We start from the raw sequence: 20,720 nt of genomic DNA on the forward strand, positions 1-20,720 counted from the left end.
GCATCCAGTTTCCCTGTGATTAGTGTTCCTCAACTGCAATTTATTTGGTTCTACTATCATTTCCCTAAGAAATCGCTTAAAGATGTCACTTCTGCGCTCAGACCCTTCAGTAATCCATTCCTCACCACCTGGATGGGGAAATCTGAATTCTTCTGCTTGACGTCCAAAGTCTCCCCATAACTGGCCCTCATCTGCTAGTCCGAGAGGGTCTGTCCAATGAAGGAAGCCGCTAGTCTAGCCCTGCCAATTTCCCCATCCTTATCCAAACCTGTTCACACAGGCCCCAGCCCCACCAGCTCCAGCCCCCACCCGTCCACCCCCACCTTCTTCACGGGTCCACTGTCCACTGGGTCTCACCCTCTGCCAGGACACCCTCCCTGCCCTTCTCCCTGAAGCCAGAGTGACTGATCATTGCCTGAACACACTGGTCACGCAATTAGTCACTCAACAGTCGCTTGTGGTGTGTGATTAGCTCCTTTGACAGATTTTTTTTTCACCTAGCATAATACATGGAAGAGCTGCTTTTAATAGAACCCAATCCCTGAAACCTTACCTAATGGCATCATTCTATATGGCATGTCTTAGTCAAACACAATCTGACAACAAAATAATGCAATTAAAGCCACAGAATGAGAAGGAGAAATATCCAAATCTCATCAGGAAGCTTTTTTGAAATATACATTCCTTACTCCCAGCCCTCTTCTAAAACACCTTGAGAATGCACCAAGTAATTCTCATATTCCCGGTGAGACCCCCTGAATTAGAGACCAATTAATTGTAATGCAATAGGAGACTCTATCATTGGATTAAATATGCGTTGTAACATTAAGATCCCTTAGGAGGGCCCTTATCAAACTGAAACGTACTTAGAGACATCTAAATTTATCACAGCCTAGCTGACTCGAAAAGAAGGACAATATTTAGCTGAATACAATGGAACACTTGAAAGTCAAGTAATTCTTATTACAGTCACTGTAAACACGCAGCACTTACGACGTGCCAGGTGACGTTTGAGCTGCACACACGTTAACTCACTGAATTCTCCAAATGACACTGTGAAGTTGGGTGGGGATGAGCATCACTGTCTGACACTCATTTCCGTATCATTAAAATAATGAAAAGCAGTGATAAGATCATAGGGCTCGTGAAGGAAATTCCATCTACGAGGAAGAATTTACACCAGGAAGGGATGGAGATGGGAGGAGAACTCTGAATACAGAGTCCAAACCCCAGACTTCCTATGCCGGTTGGAGAAGAGACGGACCGCAAGAAGTTGGGGCTGGAGGGGCCCAGTAGAAACTTCACACAGGAGAAGGGACCCACGTTTTCCAGACGAACAAAAAGGAGTATCTACACTAAACTATAATACAGTAGAAAAAATTAGAAGCACAACTCTAGTTTAAAAAAATGCACCCCAATGTTCATAGCAGCACTATTTACAATAGCCAAGACATGGAAGCAACCTAAATGTCCATCGACAGATGACTGGACAAAGAAGTTGTGGTATATTTATACAATGGAATACTACTCAGCCATAAAAAAGAATAAAATAATGCCATTTGCAGCAACATGGAAGGACTTGGAGACGGTCATTCCAAGTGAAGTAAGTCAGACAAAGAAAAATACCATATGGTATCATTTATATGTGGAATCTTCGGGAAAAAAAAGACAAATGAACTTATTTATGAGATAGAAACAGACTCACAGACATTGAAAACAAACTTATGGTTATGGTGGGGGAGGGGGTGGGAAGGGATAAATTGGGACTTTGAGATTTGCAGATACTAACATATGTAAAACAGATGAACAAGTTCATACTGAATAGCACAGGGAACTATATTCAATATTTTGTAGAAACTTATGGTGAAAAAGAATATGAAAATGAATATATGTATGTTCATGTATGACTGAAGCATTGTGCTGTACACCAGAAATTAACACAGCATTGTAAACTGACTAGACTTCAATAAAATGTATATATATACAAAAATCTAATTTAAAAGAAACCAACTTTAAGGAAAACATGGTGCTCAAGGCAGAGCACCTACCTTCTTCACAAAAATCAATACTGTGCTGAGCAAGAAGAACACACGACAGGCTGAGCCCCAGCACCAGGCAATCTGAAGTGACATTGTGGAACATGCAAAAATAGGTTCTGAGACCTGAAAGCCAATCCCAAAGTAAGGGAGGCAGGTGGACAGATGTTTTCTGATAAGCATGATGACAAAAGAACACTGGAGCCTCCGTGCACGGCCGTGGGTGTCGGTAATAACGTACCTATTTCTGTCAACATTCGCTTCCACTTGGGGGCCTCCGGGGTCTCGGGGTTCTCCTCCAAGAGCTCAGTCAGTTTGTCCTTCAGCTCCTGCACTTTGTTTACATTTTGCTTCAGTTCTGCCTCGAATAACTAACAGAGGAAAAAACAAAAAAAGTAACCACATTAAAGCATGTTAACCTCCAGAGACAAAATCAGTCACAGCAGAGCATCTTTTCTTTCACGTGACCCAGAGGGGGAAATAAAACCACTGTTAAAGGCTGAAGTGCGCGCAGGACTTGGAGTCAGCAGCTAATTTCTACATGCCTTTCTTCTTCTTAACTAGTCTTCAAATATCTGATAAAAGAATCCTGGGGAGTGGGGGAGGGTCTAGCTCAGTGGTAGAGCACGTGCTTAGCATGCACAAGGTCCTGGGTTCAATCTCTAGTCCCTCCATTAAATAAATAAATAAACCTAATTACCTACCCCCCTTTAAAAAAAGGCTAAGTTAGTAATCTGTAGACATTTTTGTGAGTATTGCCACAGTCTAAAACCATTTTCCCAATCCTGACAGTTGCAGAAAGAACAGAATACTACTGAGCCATAAAAAAGAATAAAATAATGCCATTTGCAGCAACATGGATGGACCTGGAGATCGTCATTCTAAGTGAAGTGAGCCAGAAAGAGAAAGAAAAACACCATACGATATCAATTATATGTGGAATCTAAATAAAAAAGACGCAAATGAACCTATTTACAAAACAGAAACAGACTCACAGACACAGAAAACAAACTGATGGTTACCAGTGGGGGAAGTGGGTGGGAAGGGATAAAATGGGAGTTCAAGACTTGCAGATACTAACTACTATATATAAAATAGACAAACAGCAAGTTTCTACTGCATAGCACAGGGAACTATATTCAGTATCTTGCAGTAACCTATAACGAAAAAGAATATGAAAAGGAATCTATGTATGTACGTGTATGACTGAAACATGATGCTGTGCACCAGAAATTGACACCACATTGTAAACTGACTATACTTCAATTAAAAAAAAAAGAAAGGAAATACACAGACTCCTCTACCTTCCACTGGACAGAAAAGCTGACACCCTCAGCTCTTCAATCAATCTTTTCCAATAGTGCGCTAGTTAAAATCCCGCACTGAAACTGACTTAAAGGTGGCAGAGTCACTCACACCCAACAGTTCACTCATCTTTATAACGTCTGTGAGCAGACACAGGTGACGGTCATCCCCCGTCTGTACAGAAAGGCGCGTTAAACATGGCTAGCCAACTATCTGCTGAAGGTTATGGAGCCAGAAATCCGAACCAGGTCCCAGGGCTCGGCTCTGCAGGCTAGAAAGGTACCCGCGGGCTCTACCTTGTTCTGCTCCACCTGACTCTTTACGGCTTCGGCATCCGTGGGTGCGGGTGCCTGGTGCCACTTTGCTGCGGTTCTGTTCATCTCATGCAGCCACTGCATCATCGCGCTCGAGTCTTCCTGCGCCTTCTGCAGTTTGGAGAGTTTGGTACTCAGTTCGGCTATTTTGTCCTTAAGTAAGAGGCCAAGATCTTCGTAGCCATGGCTTATGTCTGTCATGTCCTTTTTAATGGATGTTAATCCTAAACGTAAGAAAAAAAATCATACGGACACATTTTCAGGGCCTTGAGAGGAGAGCTCTAGAAATAGAAATTTGCTTTATATGATGTTGCCTTCCGTTTTGTCAATATTAAGTCTACTAGGAGAAAGTCAGAGACTTTTTGGAACTAAAATGTGACATCCAGTGCTATGCAATGGCAAATCATTTAGGGACACTGCATCATACAGGTGAAGTGAGACAGATACTTTAAATGGAACAAAACACTCAAACAGTGAAATGTTACTTATTAATTCCTCAGGCATCAAATTCAAGAAAAAATAGCCCAAATCATGTTATCCCAAGTGACAAAATGTCTCAAGTTAACCAAAAAGAAGAAAACATAACCAAATGCCAAACTGAATGACTAGATCTCACTAATTTCAGATGAACAAAATAGCGTGGAATAAATACATTACTGATGGAGCACACGATCATACCAGTATCATTTTAACTCAAGCCTGAAATTTCGATATAACTACTGTTCATCCCACAAAGGATTTCCTCTTGGAAGAAACCAAACCACATTATTTTAATCAATAGGCATTTAATTTAATTTAATTTAATCAGTAAGTTGCTCTTTACCTTTATTTGCCAAAATTTCCTGAGTATCTGCGGCTGTTGCTTCACCATTTAATATCACTCCACCTGCAAAAATATTAACACTGAAGTCATATAGGTTCCTGTATGTCTATACATTAATAGCAGGCGGTGTTAAATCAAACCCCATACACAATCCTTTTCAACTGTCATTCTATTTGAAAATGCAAAGTACTGATTCAATTTCAAAATCACATGAAGGTCTAAAATGTAAAGACCAAGCTATATCCTCTCTTCTATATAAAATTTATTCTTTAATTGATTACCTGATCAACTTCAACAAGAGCGTTTCGGTAAGTTTAGATGATATACTTGGATCATTAAATATTAATTTAGAAGACAACTTTATGATAAAGTTGTTTTAATGCTCAAGTAATTTTAGGGGTAAGTTCCTGGTCGCTACGTGTGCTGCATGAAACACAAATGCCAGACGCATACACAAACGTCTGTCTTGGAAGGAACAAAAGATTGTTTGCTGCAGTTACACTGTGTGATCATGCGTTTACCAGAGGTGGAATGACGTGAAAAAACACAAAAGAGAAGTTGAAAGTGAAAAAAAAAAAAAAAGCCTACACCGTGTCCACACAGGGAGAGGAGGCACAGTGGCTGGGGGCCCCGGGCTCCGGTGCACGACTCGCCTGAACTTAAATCCCAGCCCCACTCATCACTCCCCCAGCGCCGGGACAGGCTCATCACCACCCCACCAAACTGAGCAAGATAGTAATACCCATCTCGGGAGACCACGGTGGGAATTAGAGACAGTTACCCTCTTGCCTAAGAAACAGGACTGCTCAGTGAGCAGCAGTCATTATTATTTCTCTTTAATTATATACTTAGCTGTACACTAGAAACTGACACACTGCAACTGACTATACTTCAATAAAAAAAAAAATCACATGCACATCCAGTACTGGTACCCTTTTCATAATCAGAATATTAAAGAATCAATTAGCCCTTCTCCTGTTGGTATGCATTGGTTCCCTACCCAAGACTCAAAGACATTTCTGCAAACTGACCACAGAACAGGTCTAAACAAACAAAAACACTGAAATATCTGAATCTTAATCTAAGTTTGGTCCCTTTCAAAAAAACAAATTGCACACAATGGCATTTTGGATGGAAGTGAAAATATCCTTGTAGAGGCTCAGGATTGGTTCCTACCACGCTTGGGAGTTGTCAAGAGCTGGAAAAAACACTTTTTACTTATTATAAGTATAAAGTGGGCACAAAGAATGAATATGAAACATGCTAGAATTCCTTTCCTTCTCTTAAAAAAAGACTTGACATTTCAGGAAATCTGATTAGGAAAGAAAGAAGAGACCATCTTCCACATATGCTATGAGGGTGCCCTGAAAAGGGATTAACAGAGCGGAATAAATGGTGGGTTGCAAGGGGTCCAGCTGGACCATCAGTCTCACAATAGGGCCAGCTGGGGGCTGGGCAGAGCAGATCAGCTACAGACGAGCCTCAGAAACTCTCAGAGCAAAGATGTGGGATCTGCCTTCTGCCCATTCTTGGGATTATTTTAAACCTGATATAATAATATAAACATGTTTGAAACTTAAAACTCTATCCACAACTTCAATTAATTTTAGAACCATTATCTATACGTGACTCCCCTTCTGGTGAGACATGTGATTCAGAGATAAGACTGTGATTCAGACGTGTTGGTGAACACGCGTTAGAACTACTTTCTCTGGGAACCGTGCAAGGAATAAAGAAGATGCGAATAAGTTAAGAAAGGTCCACCTGACAGAAAGGTACCTGCTTCCTTCCCTCACTGCCTTCCTCCCCGGGAGCCAAGCCTCATTTCTTTAGCAAATATTTGACACAGAATTTCTACATCTCCATCAATCAAGGTAAAAAGAAACAAACAGGAATCTGATCTTTCCCCTTCCCCAGTATAATGCTCCTTATTCTTACCCACTAATCTGGCTAACACTTTAAATTGTAGTCTTTAAGAAGATGAAACATAAATGACCTGAAATCTGACCAGCACACATACTTCTCCAGGGCAGCTTTTAGAGTGCTGTAGATGTCACTTTCCCTTGGGCTCTCTGAGGTCACGTATGCATTCATTTAAAAAAAATAACACACACAACTAAAATCAACGTAGGCGGGCCCAATTCTTACAGGTTTTGCTGTGAATGTCAACAAAGCACATACCTGATTTAACTGCGGCCAGGGCCTTTGCAGGGGTAGTCACAGCACTTATTAGGTTACATAGTGAGGTCCCACTGTGGCTGACTTTCTGGATCTCTGGTGTTTTTAAGCTCCACTTTTCTTGTAATTTCTTGAGATATAAAAACACATTATTTTTCAGTCTTTGTAACAGTTTCCAAGTTACACATTAGAATTCAGTTTCTTAAACATATCTTAAAACAGCACTGATTGTGGGTCCTGACTGATGGGGGAGTGGATGGAAGAAAAGGGCACCATGCCCATTTGTTCCAACAGCCCAGGTGACTGTTAGCACTGTTGGCAGTGAGGAGCGGGGTGGGGGGGGGGTCCATCCTGCATTCTGCTCTAGCCACAGTGGAAGCCAGGCTCATCCCAGCAGCCATGAGTTCCAAAGTAACTGTCAACTGAAAGTCTGCAAGACCGTCCCAGGTGACAGCCAAGCTACTAAAAGAAATGGACTAGAAATAATTTTTAAAAAATGGAAATTCAGAATTCCATTTAATAGTGAATTTTAACCATCAAAATTACAACAAATTTTAAAAAACACACAACTCCATCAATTCGGAGTGGAAAGGCTGCTGTAACTGGTGTTAAGTCTTTGCGACTTGAGTCAGACGACAAAAGACTCGTCCGCTATTCGTACTAGAGATTCAAATAACTCTCATCTTCAAATACTGGGTAGAGTGTGATACATCCAAGGTGGAGTAAAAGCCTCCACTGAAGACAAGCATCTTTCATTTAACATTATGAGAAACAGTATTAAAAAATAACTGAAACTAAGTAGAGATGCGGTGGGGGAAGAAACTTGGATGCCAGGACAATCAGCAATACAATTCTTTAAAAAAAAAGCAAATTAACTGAAACTGTGTGTCCTTCCTCAAAAGGGTCAGTTAAGCCCGTGTCATGATTTCCATCTCTCACCAGAATACACTGATACATACATGAGGATCAAACATATGCAATATCAGATAAAAGGAAATCTCTCATTACTAACAGAGGCAAACGAGGAACTGGCATGAGATACAGACACTCACCTTCGTTTCCTCCAAAGATTTCTCTAAATCCTCTGCCCCAAAAGAAGGCTGCACCATGGGAACGCTTTCTGTGGTTTCCTTTATCCAGGACTTCAATGATTTAACAAGGACTTGAAAGGTGTTCATCTGCTCTTGACAAGAAGACACAGCTTCTTTTCTAGATCACAAAAATCATTGACGAAGTTAAGCCCCGAAAGGAGATACTGCAAAGGACTGACTACTAGTAAATAAACTATTATTATTCCCCTATTAGCCTTAATAGTACAAAAAAAAAATCTCCCCCCATGCACACTGCCACCCTCGGATACAGGAGGAAAGCTTTCAACAACAGGTGGCAGGTGGAGTCTGCTCAGCAGCTCCCTGTCTACTCCTCAGGTAACGTCTGCAGGTAAAGCTGCAGTTGAGAAATCTGTAACCCGTACGTAAAGGCACTCTGTAACACTACAGAAACCCTAAGGCCGCCGTATAAACAGTTTTAACATTATTTGGATTCGGTGAGCTTTGATCTGTCCAATTTACAGGATGCTTAATGCTTCACAGCCCGCACAGAACCAGGAGGGAAACACAGCGCCACTTAGTGGTGTCTACACAACACTACAGGCATTTTAGCGGACGGGTCAACAGGGTGCCTTGGAGAAGACAGGTGTTAAGTCTCCAAGAAGGAGGTGAGAGCTAGCGATGTGGAATTTGAATGGATGCCTCCCCCATGGATACTCAGAAAGCTAGCTCCACGGTGAACTATGCGGATCTCTCTGTACGCTCAGCACCACGGAGGAAGGGCACACGCCCAGCACACGAACCGCTCTGAGGACAGTCAGGCGTGGTACCTGGCGGACACTGGTGGATGACCTGTGGATGGGGGACGACATGTGGATGGCGTGTGCGAGTGTGTGGGATGTTGGCACCTGAGAGTCACTGAACTAAGCACTGATGACGACTCTTCCCTAGGAAAACCAAGGACATCTCTTCCACACAATGTGAGCTAAATACAATGGAAACTCCGGCTCTGAGGGTGCAGACAACACCCAGAGATCCAGGCAGAGAATTCTGAAGAACCGAAGAAGAATAGCAGAAAGACAAAGGACGAGTTTCTATCTCTTGGGGGCCTTCTTATAAACTTCAGCAAAACCAGATATACATTCTAAAAGCACATGAGGTCAGAAATATAACAGCTCAGTCACCAGGCTCACGTCCCTGGATAGCTGTTTAGCTCAACTGAGGTTCATTCTCTTGTTTCTTATCTTGTTTGTTCATGGCATCATGTCTTATCTACAACTCTTCCAAAAGTAAACTATTTTCTAAAATGTTAAAAAAAAAAAAAAAGAAAACTGTTTTACAAAAAAAAAAAAAAAGCCATCCAGAACTATACTGGAATCTTGCATTGTTTCTGAACTGAGCCCAGAAAACAATGAACCGCAGGCTATATTTCTGCCTTCGCAAATAAAAATGTAATTGCCAAAGGCTTCAGACCACAGTGAGTTTAGATTAGTTTCAGGAAAACAATACGACAGCCACTGTTTTACATAATGCTTTCCATTTTCATGTAAGAAGTGCTGAATTCCCTTCCTAAATGTTTTAACAAAAATATACTTCATTTTAACAGCAAACAAATTATCAATATAAAAGCACTTATTAAGTAGCCCTAGGCTTATTCTCAAGTTTCAGAATTGTTTCCAGTATCTACAGAAGTAAATCCCAGTCACTCATGCTCATTAGTGTCAAGCAGAACACAATCCAGTTCCTTCAGCGGTGCTTACTTTTCTCTGACAGCGTCCTCCATTTCCTTGAATTTCTTTGACAGATTATTTGTTTTTTCAAAAACCAGAGCCTTATCGCCTGGCAAACCGTGCCTGGAGATCTCCTTCAAGAGATTCTGCAAAACTTCTAGATCTTTCTTACGTTCCAGCAACTCAGAAGTTGATTCCTACAAAGCATGTAGATATTTCATTAATGCAGGATGTTGTGAGATCTTTAAATGGCATCGCGTGGAGATGTATGTCTGGGACCAGAGCAGTTCTACTCAAGAGTTTCACAGAACGATCCTACCTGGGGTCCGTCCTTGAAATATAAACAGGCAGGCTCTTTGAAAAAGAACACTGTAAACTTTACTAAATTTAAAAAAGCTCTCTTAACAATTCTATCCCTTTGTGGGTTCTGGCACGTGAGGGACGCACATTATCTATGATTTGCAGAAAATGAGAGACGCTCATTTCTAACCAAGCCTTCAAGGAGAAGGTGGGCTTTGAAGTTTTTAAAGGAGGAAAGCAGAGATCTTTACTATTTCATCAGCAATTAAAAAGATGCTTATTAATTACAATTCTGCCAATAAAAGCAAATATGAGCTTGTCGTAGCTGCTAATGTATCCGATCAGCCTTGCGAATCCCACGGAAGACATACCTGCATATACTGGGACAATTCAGTTACGTCCTTCCCCGGCACGTCCGCCTCTGTGAGAGCCTGGGGTTTTGTTTCTAAGAACGTTTGGAGCTTTTCAGAGAGGTTCTCAAACAGCTCTACTTTGGTTTTCAGTTCCTCCATTTTGGCAAGCTTTTCTTTGTGTTTGTGACTTGCTTCTGAGAACCGACGGGACAAGTCCTTCATCCTGGCTTGGAGCGAGGACGCAGTGGACGGGTCTGCGGTCTCCGTGAACGTCTTCACTTTCTCATTCATGGCATTTATGCTGCTCTGCCGACCCGCTATGTCCTGCTCCAGCATCTGCAATGAACCAGACACCCAGCGCGTTTTATACCATAAAGAGGGTTTCAGATACCATCACACCCAGAGTGTTAAAAATTACTCTTTGTAACCACAGAAGCTTGAAGCACCTGAGACTGAGGAAGCTAAGGGTTGGGACTGACCAACAAGGCTGATCTGTCCCCAGAGGAATCCCATCCCCGGTCCCCGCAGGAGAGCGGGGACCAGCTGGCCCGCTGCCTGGGCGAGGCAGAAGGTGGCCGCCACGCAGCGACCCTGGGGATCTCCTGGGGCCCAGGGATTAGCCACGGTCCTGATTTTTAAAAGGCTGGACGACAACAAGACTGATCTGATTAACGTCTGTGCAGCTGGCAGAAGGCACGTCGAACAAGACAGGAGGCGGTGAGCGGTGACACTGTCTGTGATGAGTGAATGATATTCATGAAAAGTACACACAGGCCCTCCGGGCGCCTTCATAGAAAACTGCTCCACACGCCCAGCCCTGGCCAAGCACCCCTTTCCATGCCGTTACATTCAGGAAACATCTCTTTACATCTTAAATTTAGCCTAAATTTACCCAAAATTGGAGCTTATTAAGCTGTTTTCTTTCCCCATCTGAAAGTTGTTTTTTTTTTTTTTAAGTCACTTACGATGCTTTTACTGATGACGTCCTGCAGAGCGGTGGAGTTCAGAGGCACCTGGCCCTGCTCCCCCAGGGAGCGCTCCACACCCCCCATCCAGTCCAGCATCTCGTCCAGGCCGTCCTGCACACTCAGGGAGCGCGTCAGGGTCATCTGCAGTTTTTCGTTTCGTTCACCAACAGACTTGGCCAGGTCATCGTATCTGCCAACAATGTCACCTGGTCCAAAAGGATGGGGGATGTTAACACAGAGTCCTCCCTGCCCTGTTCCTTTCAAAACACGCTAACGGGAATCACAAAATTCCCAGGCTAAAAGTGGAAAAGAAAGAGCGTTTAAATGATATGTGCATCATGCACCATCAGAGCACCACCAACACCTGAAAAAAGAAAGAAAGAAAAGGGGGAGAGGGTATAGCTCAGTGGTAGAGCGTGTGCTTAGAAAGCATGAGGTCCTGGGTTCAACCCCCAGCACCTCCATTAAAGATAAATAAATAAATGAACATAATTATCTCCCCCCCCCAAAAAAAAAACAAACAGAAAGAATTAAATGAAAATGTGCAAAATCATTAATAAGGCAGCTCAAAAAAGTTTAACAGAAAGAAAAGATTGCAGTGGCAAATAAAAAGCTACAAATTTTCAACTAGTCAATACATATACACGTATCATCTGCATTTGAAAAAAGACTTTTGGGTGCATGAATATGTGAATTGTCCCAGAGAAATGGAAAGTGATCCAAACAGCCAACCTCTAGAGTAAATACTGGTTCTTAATCTGATATTTCAAATTAGCCACACTTGATAACTATATGGGAAAAAAAAAGGTGACTATTTCATACAAAGCTATTCTCAAGGAACAATACACAGTTATAAAGATTTCTCAAGAATTAACCTTTACATATAAAAATTATCACTCACACACACGTTTAAGTGTTTGTCATCCTTCACATCGTAAGCAAAGTACTCAAATGCACAGAGGTTGGCAGAGGCAAATGTAGCATGGATGACAAGGAAAATTCATGTAAAAGAAATAAAGTTGAGATTATGCTTCTAAAACAACACAAATAGAATTTATTCGATAAGTTTAAGAGCAAACAAAAGGGAAAAATAAAGTTGACAGGTTAACCTAGCTCTGATGAGATTAAATTTACTTTCAATTCTAAAGACTGAAGATGCTAAAAACAAACAAACAAACAAAAAAACCCCAAAACAAAACAAAAACCTCTTTCTGGCTAGTTTGCATTCATACATAAAACTCTGTATTTTAACATCCTACATTCTACACTGAAAACCAATGAGAAGTTCAAAGAACAATGGTTTTTCATGCATTCACCTCTCTCCCTCTTTCTCTAGAAATCAATCTGTTTTTAATCAATTTATCACTTCTTGTCCAAGAATCTGAAAAGGATTTTCATTATTTCTGAATGTTTTTGTCTGCTACGCTGTATCATGTTTCAATGGAATAAAACTTCGACCTGAAAGATCTCTCTAAAAAGGAAAAAGCTTACCTGCTTGTGTTTGGCCCAAAGAACACAATCCATATAAACAAATCATACTTCTTTTTGGTGGTTCTAACATTATATCATGAGAAAACAGTTTGACAACTTTTCACTGAATTGAGATTGTTAAGTGTGGGTGACTTAAAGGGACAATCACGCTCCTATTGTGAAAACAATGAAGCCCCCCAGAATGCAGATGAGGGAAGAGACAGCGTTTAACAGGCACCAAGATGTGGAGGGCAGACAAGTTGGGGGTCCAAGCAGGAGCCCTGACCCAAAAGCCACAGAGCAGATAATCTGAACTGCAGGTGATGATTGGCAGGTGAGCTGTTTCTCAAATGTGTGTCCACAGAGCAAGGCTGGTTATCCCTTGAGCCCTGGTGGGTGAGTTCCCAAGCAAAGTCAGCTATTTCAATAACAACGCACACGACATTGCCACTCAACTATAATGTAATCGAAAAAAAATTTTAATTAACACACTGTGAGTGTTAGTTTATTTTTAGACTTCTTGGTGTTAAAATACTGTCACAGAGGTAAATTCATAATTTCAGTCATCAAACATTCTTTTAGAAAAAGGTACAAACACAATTGACTATAAGAATGTTATTTTCTTCAGTGGTTGCTTTTCTTAGACATCAAATAACCTCCTCTATATCCTAAACATACCTCTCATTTTCCTAGAAAACTATGCCAGAGAGCATTTTAGTTTTCCAGTAATGCAACATATGGATTTTAAACAAATAAAAGTGACCCTGTGTACAATTAACAATGGGAACAAATGTCAAAATGCCTGTTCAGATAACAGCATTCCACGTAATATAGTCTTTTTTCCTCCCCCAAGTCCTTGTGTAGCAATGGCTGCCAACGCAAGATGTCAAGACTGAGATACAGGGACAAAATGTGAGATCTTCCACTCATATTTTTATTTCATACGTTTGTTTTTATATTTTTGTGTCTTATAATTATAATGCATATAAGATAATAATATGTATATATAATTTATAAATACATGTGCATCCATGAATATCTCTACACACATGGGTGCATGATCAAAAGACTCTGAATGTAAGAATGGAAAAAAGGTTCCCCTTGTGTGGAGGGGTTTATTTATTTTGGGGGGGGGAGATAATTGGGTTTATTCACTGAATTATTTTCTTAATAGAGGTACAGGGGATTGAACCCAGGACCTCGTGCGTGCTGAGCACACGCTCTACCCCTGAGCTACACCCTCCCCCGTGGCGGGGTCTCAGAGGAGCAAAGTCTCACTCTTCTCTTCATCTAAAATTTCCACTCAGATTTTCATGCAAGCTCTCTTGGGGTGAAACATGTTACTCATATGCTGTGTTAAGTTTTTCATTTCATGCGTAGACATGTGTAATAACCACAAACCACACATTTATATATATAGAAAGCAGCAAAGTCAAAACAAAAAAATATAATAATGAGCAATGTTAACTGGTACCCACCGTGCGCTTAGTTTAAACTAGATACTGTGAGTAGATAAAAAAATATATAAGGATAATATACAACAGCTGTTCTCTCAAGAAATGTACTCCACAGGGAAATAAAGAGTTTTTGCCTCATTTCCTAAATATGAACTAAGCACGTAAGGACCCTGCTCCCCAGACCCTCGTACACCTGCCACGGAAGATGTGCATGGCTTCTCCCAGACCTTCCTGCAGTGAAAGGACACGGCAACCCAGACTCCACTAGCGGTGTCTCTGTAGCCCTTAAAGACCCCTCCACCCGGAACGTGCCTGTGAGGCCGGAAACGAGGAAGCGGACACTCACCCAGCGTCTTCTGGATGTCGCTCTTGGCCGGCAGAAGAGAGCCCCTGGCATCTAAGAGCACTTCAGCAGTTTTTTTCAGTTTCTCGACAGCAACCTGCTGACTTGATATCTGTCCCTGCAGAGCCTGGAGGATGGAAGGCCTCAGTTAGACTCAGGAGGACTGAGTACCAGATTCCCAACATGAAAAAAAACAAGATTCACAGTGAGACAGTGAAACCGGACAGAGCCAACTTGTCCTCGGTGGAAACTTACACCGGAACTTGTGGAACAAGGTCAGTGGTACAGTGGCAGCGGGGGGCATTCAAATGCAGCCCTGAAACCCACCCTCCGCATACGGCCATAATACTGAGCCTGATTCCCGCTCCTGCGACCTCTCCCCTCAGCCTGGGAGCCCGTCAGGCTTTGTGCAAGAGCCCCCCTCCCACCAGAACACAGGGACAGACACGAAACCAACAAGCCGAAGACCTTCGGGGCCATTTCTGACTCAGGGTAAGGAGGTAGTTCAGGGCTTCATTTCGGTAGATCCTGACTCAGTGCGGAGTCGTATTTATTTCTGTCAATTCAACAGAAGGTGTAACAAATTCAGAAACGCGTGCAACGTTTTGTGAAAATACAAAAGTCCAAACAGACACCAACAGACCTCCCTGGGGGTGGCCCTGGGGAGGGGCCAGGAGAAAGCGTGGATTTGGGCAGAAGAGGAAAGAAAGGAAATGTCCCTGCAGGATGCACAGAAGGAAGAAAAACGGAGACAGAACACAGAGGAGGCGGGAGGGTCTCCTGCAAGCTGTGTGTGTGTGTGTGTGTGATAAGGAAACAGTTACAGGACTGGAAAGGCCTCAGCGTTGGGCTGAGGGGTTCACATCTCATCCGCCCACAACGGGGACATGTTCAAGGCCCTGGGGGAGGGCTGGGCGTGCTCACTGTCCTGTGGGAAGGCGAAATCAGTCACGCTGTGAGGGGCGTAGTAAGTGGGGAAGAAATGAAGCAGAGACACCTGTTCGGGGCAATTTCAGCAGCAAAAAAGTGTGGAGGGCCTGCTGAGCCAGGAAAGCAGACCCGGTCTGGGTCTGGGGAAGAATCCCCAGGACTTGATGACTGACTACCTAGCACTGTGGTCGCCACTAACGACAGGTGGCCTTCAAGTTTAAATGAACTGAAATCAAGTAAACCTAGATCCCCCGTTCCTTGGCTGGACAGGCCACGGCTCCAGTGCTAAGCAGCCAGGTGTGACCTGTGGGTACCACGCTGGACGGAGCAGACTGTAGAACGTGTCCATCACTGCAGAACGTCCTGCCGGGCACCCCCGCTTGAGAGGACAGCAACCAAGGGCAAGAGGCGACCAGAGAGAAGGAGGACCAAAGTTTTTGAGCCTTGGTAATTAGCCCAGTTTTTTTTTTTTTTAAAGTAGGAAAGAGTGGAGGAGCGAAGGAGAGTGTATTTAGAGACAATGACTTGAATGTGCTTTCAGGACCCTCACATGGAAAGAGCCAAGCTGGAAGGGGAGGCGACTCAGGACGCGGGCGGGAACAGACGGAAAGCACTGAGCTCAAGACCCACGAGGATGCAGGGAGTACACAGACTCACGGAGGATGCTCATGTGTGAGTGACGTGGGAACGAGGGAGAGATGGAACCAATGAGGTTGAGGGGGATGGAAATGGGCCTGGGACGGGTCTGTCCCCAAAGCTTAAAGGAAGAGGGACAGTGAAAAAGGTTGGCAGAGTCAGCCGCTTCAGAGGGGATCGCGGAACCCTGACCTGCTTAGCAGAGGCCCCTGTGGCTCCATGAAGGAGCAGAGGCCCGGCCAGGATGCCGAGTCTGGCCCTGCATTCCCGACACCTCGGTCCACGCGGGCTGCCTGGCACTTCACCGGGGGTGCGTGAGCCCTTTCTAGCCTCACGTGCTATTTCAGGTTCAAAGTCCCACCTTTCCAACAGCAGATGGGCTCAGCCCTGGTGTGGGACCCAGTTCCCCGGGGCCCTTGAATGTTTCCATGTGGGAGTAAACCTAACTCCAACATCTCTTTCCCTTCATCACCACCCAGGTGGAACCTGGGGCTCTTCCCTCCTTCCCACACGCAAAGCATCCAGCGAGCCCTGACCATCTCACTCACTTAATATCATCTCCTGTTCCATCAGGCTTGCGCTCTGTGTTTCTGGGTCACTGCAGGATAATCTCCCGCATGAATGGAAACGCACCCTAATCACGCTCCCTGCGTCTGGTCTCTCCCCTGCTGCGGCCCCCGGTGGGTTTTATGGAAGACGCACGCCTAACCGTCTCACTCTCATACCTTCCCACTGCTTCCTAGTAAAGGGGATCCTGCAGCCTGCCATCAGTGGTCCGACAAAATCCATCCCTAATTCTATCTTCAGTCTCCTCTTTCTGCACCTGCCGTTCCAGAAACGTGTGTATGTCCGGAGGCCCAACAAACCATGACCAGGACAGGATCCGCGACCTGAATCCCAGAGCCGACAGCTGTGCCAAGAGGCCCGAGACTCCGCCTCAGACTGATCAGTCTGGGGAATTCTCCCACAGGTTTAATTACAGTTAAGTATCAGAAATTCTTCAAGACAGCGACGTTCCCCATAACCCACTGCAGTCTGAACCACACGGACAGCTTACTCGCCTCGCACGGCTATTTAGGAAATGAAATAAACTTAGAGGCCCCTCCCCCAAAATATTTTTTTTTAGAATGCGAGTTCTCCGAGGGCAGAGAGAGGGCTTTAACATCTTCGCGTCTTCACAAAACCTAACAGTGGGCCTAGCATGTATATGTCTCTGAACGAATAAATTTATGTTTATAAAAACATCCAGTTCCAGAGATGGCCCTACCATCCTGAAACTTAGAAACGGATTACAAAAGCGTATCTTCTTCACTTCTTCTCTTCCTAATTATGTTCGAGAGAGCCAAGAGTTTTGAGTTCCTGAACTAATGGTACCAGGTTTTAATTCAGCTACAGTGGTGGTTTATAACACCACTTTGGGGGTGGAGGGTGTAGCTCAGTGGCAGAGTACACATGTTACATGCACAAGGTCCTGGGTTCAATCCCCAGTGCCTCCGTTGAGGAAAAAAACAGTTCTCTGAAAAAAAATTAATACCACTTTGGAACAAAACTGCAAATTAAAGTGTTCATCTGTTGTTTTGAACGTATTTCAATAAATTAAAACAGGAGAGAAGCGTCTGAGGCAGGGCACACTGTAAGGCTGTGACCTGGTCTCCAGCCTGGGCCAGAGAAGGGTCAAGTCTCTAAAGCTGCGGGCACTCGTCCATCCTCTCCCGGAGGTCGGAGCAAGCCTGGAGCTGTCAGTCAGGGTGACCTGGCCAGTACCCGGCTCTGAACCCAGGCTTCCAGACGGGGCCCAGGATCCTGCCTTTCTGTGCTTCGCAAGGAATGAAGGCTTCATTTTGTCCGCTGGGTTCCCTGGAAGCAGATCTGGCTACTGTCATTACAGCCCAGTGGCATCAGACTGCTGACCACACCACCAACAGTTATTTGATAGTAATGCTGGTGTCCATGTGTCATTGGACAAAAATATTTCAAATGAAGCGCCTGGGTGCCCAACTCACATGCTTCATACAGCAGGGTCTAAGGAGAAGTGAGTGTCATAAATGCAGAAAAGACGGATTGTTCTGCAGTGGTCTTAAGTGTTTATATTATTGTTAAAGGAAAAATGGGAGGGTAGGCATGCACGAGGCCCTGGGTTCAATCCCCAGGACCTCCATTAAAAAATAAATAAAAAATAAAAATAAGCCTAGAATTAACCCATGCCTTTTTTTTTTTCATTAAAAAGCCATAGCATTCATTTTGTTGGGTTTTTTTTTTTTGCTTTAGTTACATTAAAATTACTTTTATACAGGAGGCAATCGGTTTTCTAATACAGATCTAACTGAAAATGTGTTCTCTCTACTGAATCTACTTTCCTATACGAACAATACCTAACTTCCTAATTCAGTGTAACCTGGACCATCTTAACAATTATTTCCAGCTCCCGGCTTTTCCTGTTAAAATCGTGGCCTCAATGTCACAACATCTCCTCTGCCGGACACAACACTGTCCTTGGACAAGTCATCCAGGTGGGACTGAAAACTTAATCAAGACAAGTCTGTTCTTATGCTTGTGGGAAAGAGAGAGAAACAAACAAACAAAAACCACTCAGGACTGAAAATGCACCCCTGAAGGGAGGCGGCAACCCCTGGGGGCTACATCACCATCTATGTGGGACGCTGACCCGGGACCCAGGACATCGTCCTGGCACCTCGTGTGGGGTCAGGTAAACCAGCCCAGGAAAACGACAGTGCCCTCCACCCCTCACCCCAGCCCCCCTCCCTCCTCTCACCCAATGATCCTCGCCCTTCCTCTGCTTGGCCTCAACCCGCCACATTTCACTCCAGAGTACAACTTAGCTTTCTTCCAGCCGGAAGCCACTGGTCTCAGGCAATACCTAATATTAAGCTGAGTCAGTAGGGTACCTGTTTCCCTCGTTAACAGCACAGGAATGATTTTTGACTCTGTAACCAACAGGTGCAACCAAACTCTGAGAAGCAGTAGTTTAACTGGCAATACAGTGTTTATTTTCTCTCTAGGGCAGCAACCAGCTACTGCTACCCATCTGCTAAAAGGAAGCACGGAATAAATTTAAGAAAGGAAGCTTCCAAAGGCAAAATTATTGGCCAGGTGTAATAAGAATGAAATGTGTCAAAATCTTCTCCCCTTACGTTAGCATTTTAAAATAAGCTTGAAATGCAAAGAATATGGCCCTCACTCCATGGAATTTATTATCTCTGGGAAGATTTTTTTTTTTTTTAAGTGTGAGATAGTTGACATATAATATTATGTTAGTATCAGGTGTACAACATAATGATTTCACATTAGTAGATTTTGCAAAATGATCACCAACAATGTCTTGTTAATATCTGTCACTATACATAGTTACAAACTTTTTTCTAGAGCTTCCAAATGTAAAGATTAAATGTTAGAAAATAAAAGTGAGTTTACTGTAAATTAATTGATAAAACTACTGAAATTCTAATTTTAAAAAATAAAAATCAGGTAAGCTTGACATGTACAAAATGGACTAGACTCTCTCAGTGTGTGTGTGGCTGAGATCTGTACAGTTACAACATTCCCACGTCGAGTCTGCACTTTCAAAAGGGCAGGTAGTGTCCTGGAGAAGTGGGTTAGGTGATCACTCAAGTCTGTACGTCTGTGAATCGGGGCAGGCGGGGAATTCAACAGGAACTCACGCTGAGTGTGACAGGGGCACCCCCTCCGTCCCCTGTCCATTCGTGAACAGACATTCATCGAGGACCTAAGAGGCCCAGGCACTGTTCTAGGCCCTGGGGAGACAGCAGTGAACATGCGATGAACAAAATGAATCAGTCTAAAGACCATCAGTGGCCCAGACAGCGCTGGTCTCCGGGAAGGAGGAAGTGGTGGATACAAACCACAACAGCCACGTCCCACAAGCCAAACCACAGAGAAGAAATGATCTCATCGGAAAGAGAAGTGAACGGATGGTGGAGAACCAAGCAGTGTCCACCCCGCACTCCAGGGAGACGGACACTCTTCCCTTCCCTTGGGGGAATAATCACAGAAGTGGGGAGATGGAAGGCTTCCAGTGGGACGACGGTGGGGTGGGGTCCCTCCTTTGATCACCTTGGTCTCTTCCAGTTGCCTCTGCAGGTTTTTAGGGTCCACAGCGATGGGCTCAGATAAGTGTTTGCTCGCTGCAGCCTCGCAGGCCTGGAGCCCGGAAAGAAGGCCACATGAAGCATCTTCATAGTGTTGGTATTTGTCCACCAGATCTTTGAGGTTATTCCCAAGGACGTTGCACTAAAAAAGCAAGAGAGATCCGGGTGGGGATTAAAATCCACTGCTTGATGTCGAATACCTGGGAGCCTATGCATTATATGACCTGCAACACACCAGGCTTCAACCAAAGCTAGTGAAAACAGTAGGGCTCAGTATGAAGACACAGCCTCTAACAAATCAAAAAGTCCCCGTAAAAAAAAGGAGAGAGCTTAGGTTTATACCAGCTCAAACACACACACGTGCACAAGGGCTGAGTCTTCCCCCAAATGCGAGGATTCAGGTACCAATCAGCAGAGGCAGCTCGTCTTCCAGGGTTCAACCCCACGGGGGCCACACGCCAGGTGTACAGATTCGTATCTGGTGCCTCACGGACCACTTCTACATGCCGCACAAGACTGACTGACGCGAGGAGGGAGAACAAACTAGACCAGAGCGACGCCAAGGCCGAGAGACAACGACGCTCGTCAAGCCCAGCGGTGTAGCTGGGGCGCTCTGTTCAGCTCACATTGTAAACAGGGAAATGTTTCCTTAGTTTTGGGTTGTTTTAAACAAAACTCCTACTAGCCCACAAGGATAACAG

The 20,720-nt window shown here is 43.9% G+C and overlaps 1 protein-coding gene and 1 non-coding gene across 7 annotated transcripts in view; one reads left to right on the forward strand and one right to left on the reverse strand.

Moving 5' to 3' along the window:
- Positions 1 to 20,720, reverse strand: part of DST (dystonin) — a gene marked incomplete in the record, with an annotated part of 422,913 nt that overhangs the window by 98,070 nt on the left and 304,123 nt on the right. For all 6 annotated transcript variants that reach the window (XM_064476599.1, XM_064476602.1, XM_064476600.1 and 3 more), the window contains 10 exon segments: positions 2,278 to 2,407; positions 3,638 to 3,879; positions 4,479 to 4,541; positions 6,660 to 6,786; positions 7,709 to 7,865; positions 9,466 to 9,632; positions 10,107 to 10,424; positions 11,054 to 11,262; positions 14,330 to 14,453; positions 19,985 to 20,161. In XM_064476599.1, the coding sequence (XP_064332669.1) occupies positions 2,278 to 2,407; positions 3,638 to 3,879; positions 4,479 to 4,541; positions 6,660 to 6,786; positions 7,709 to 7,865; positions 9,466 to 9,632; positions 10,107 to 10,424; positions 11,054 to 11,262; positions 14,330 to 14,453; positions 19,985 to 20,161 (1,714 nt within the window).
- On the forward strand, positions 11,446 to 11,520 carry TRNAS-AGA (transfer RNA serine (anticodon AGA)). Its single transcript has one exon. It is a non-coding gene; the product is annotated as a tRNA-Ser (tRNA).

The sequence above is a fragment of the Camelus dromedarius genome, chromosome 19 (genome assembly GCF_036321535.1).
Source record: "Camelus dromedarius isolate mCamDro1 chromosome 19, mCamDro1.pat, whole genome shotgun sequence".
Classification (NCBI taxonomy): domain Eukaryota; kingdom Metazoa; phylum Chordata; class Mammalia; order Artiodactyla; family Camelidae; genus Camelus; species Camelus dromedarius.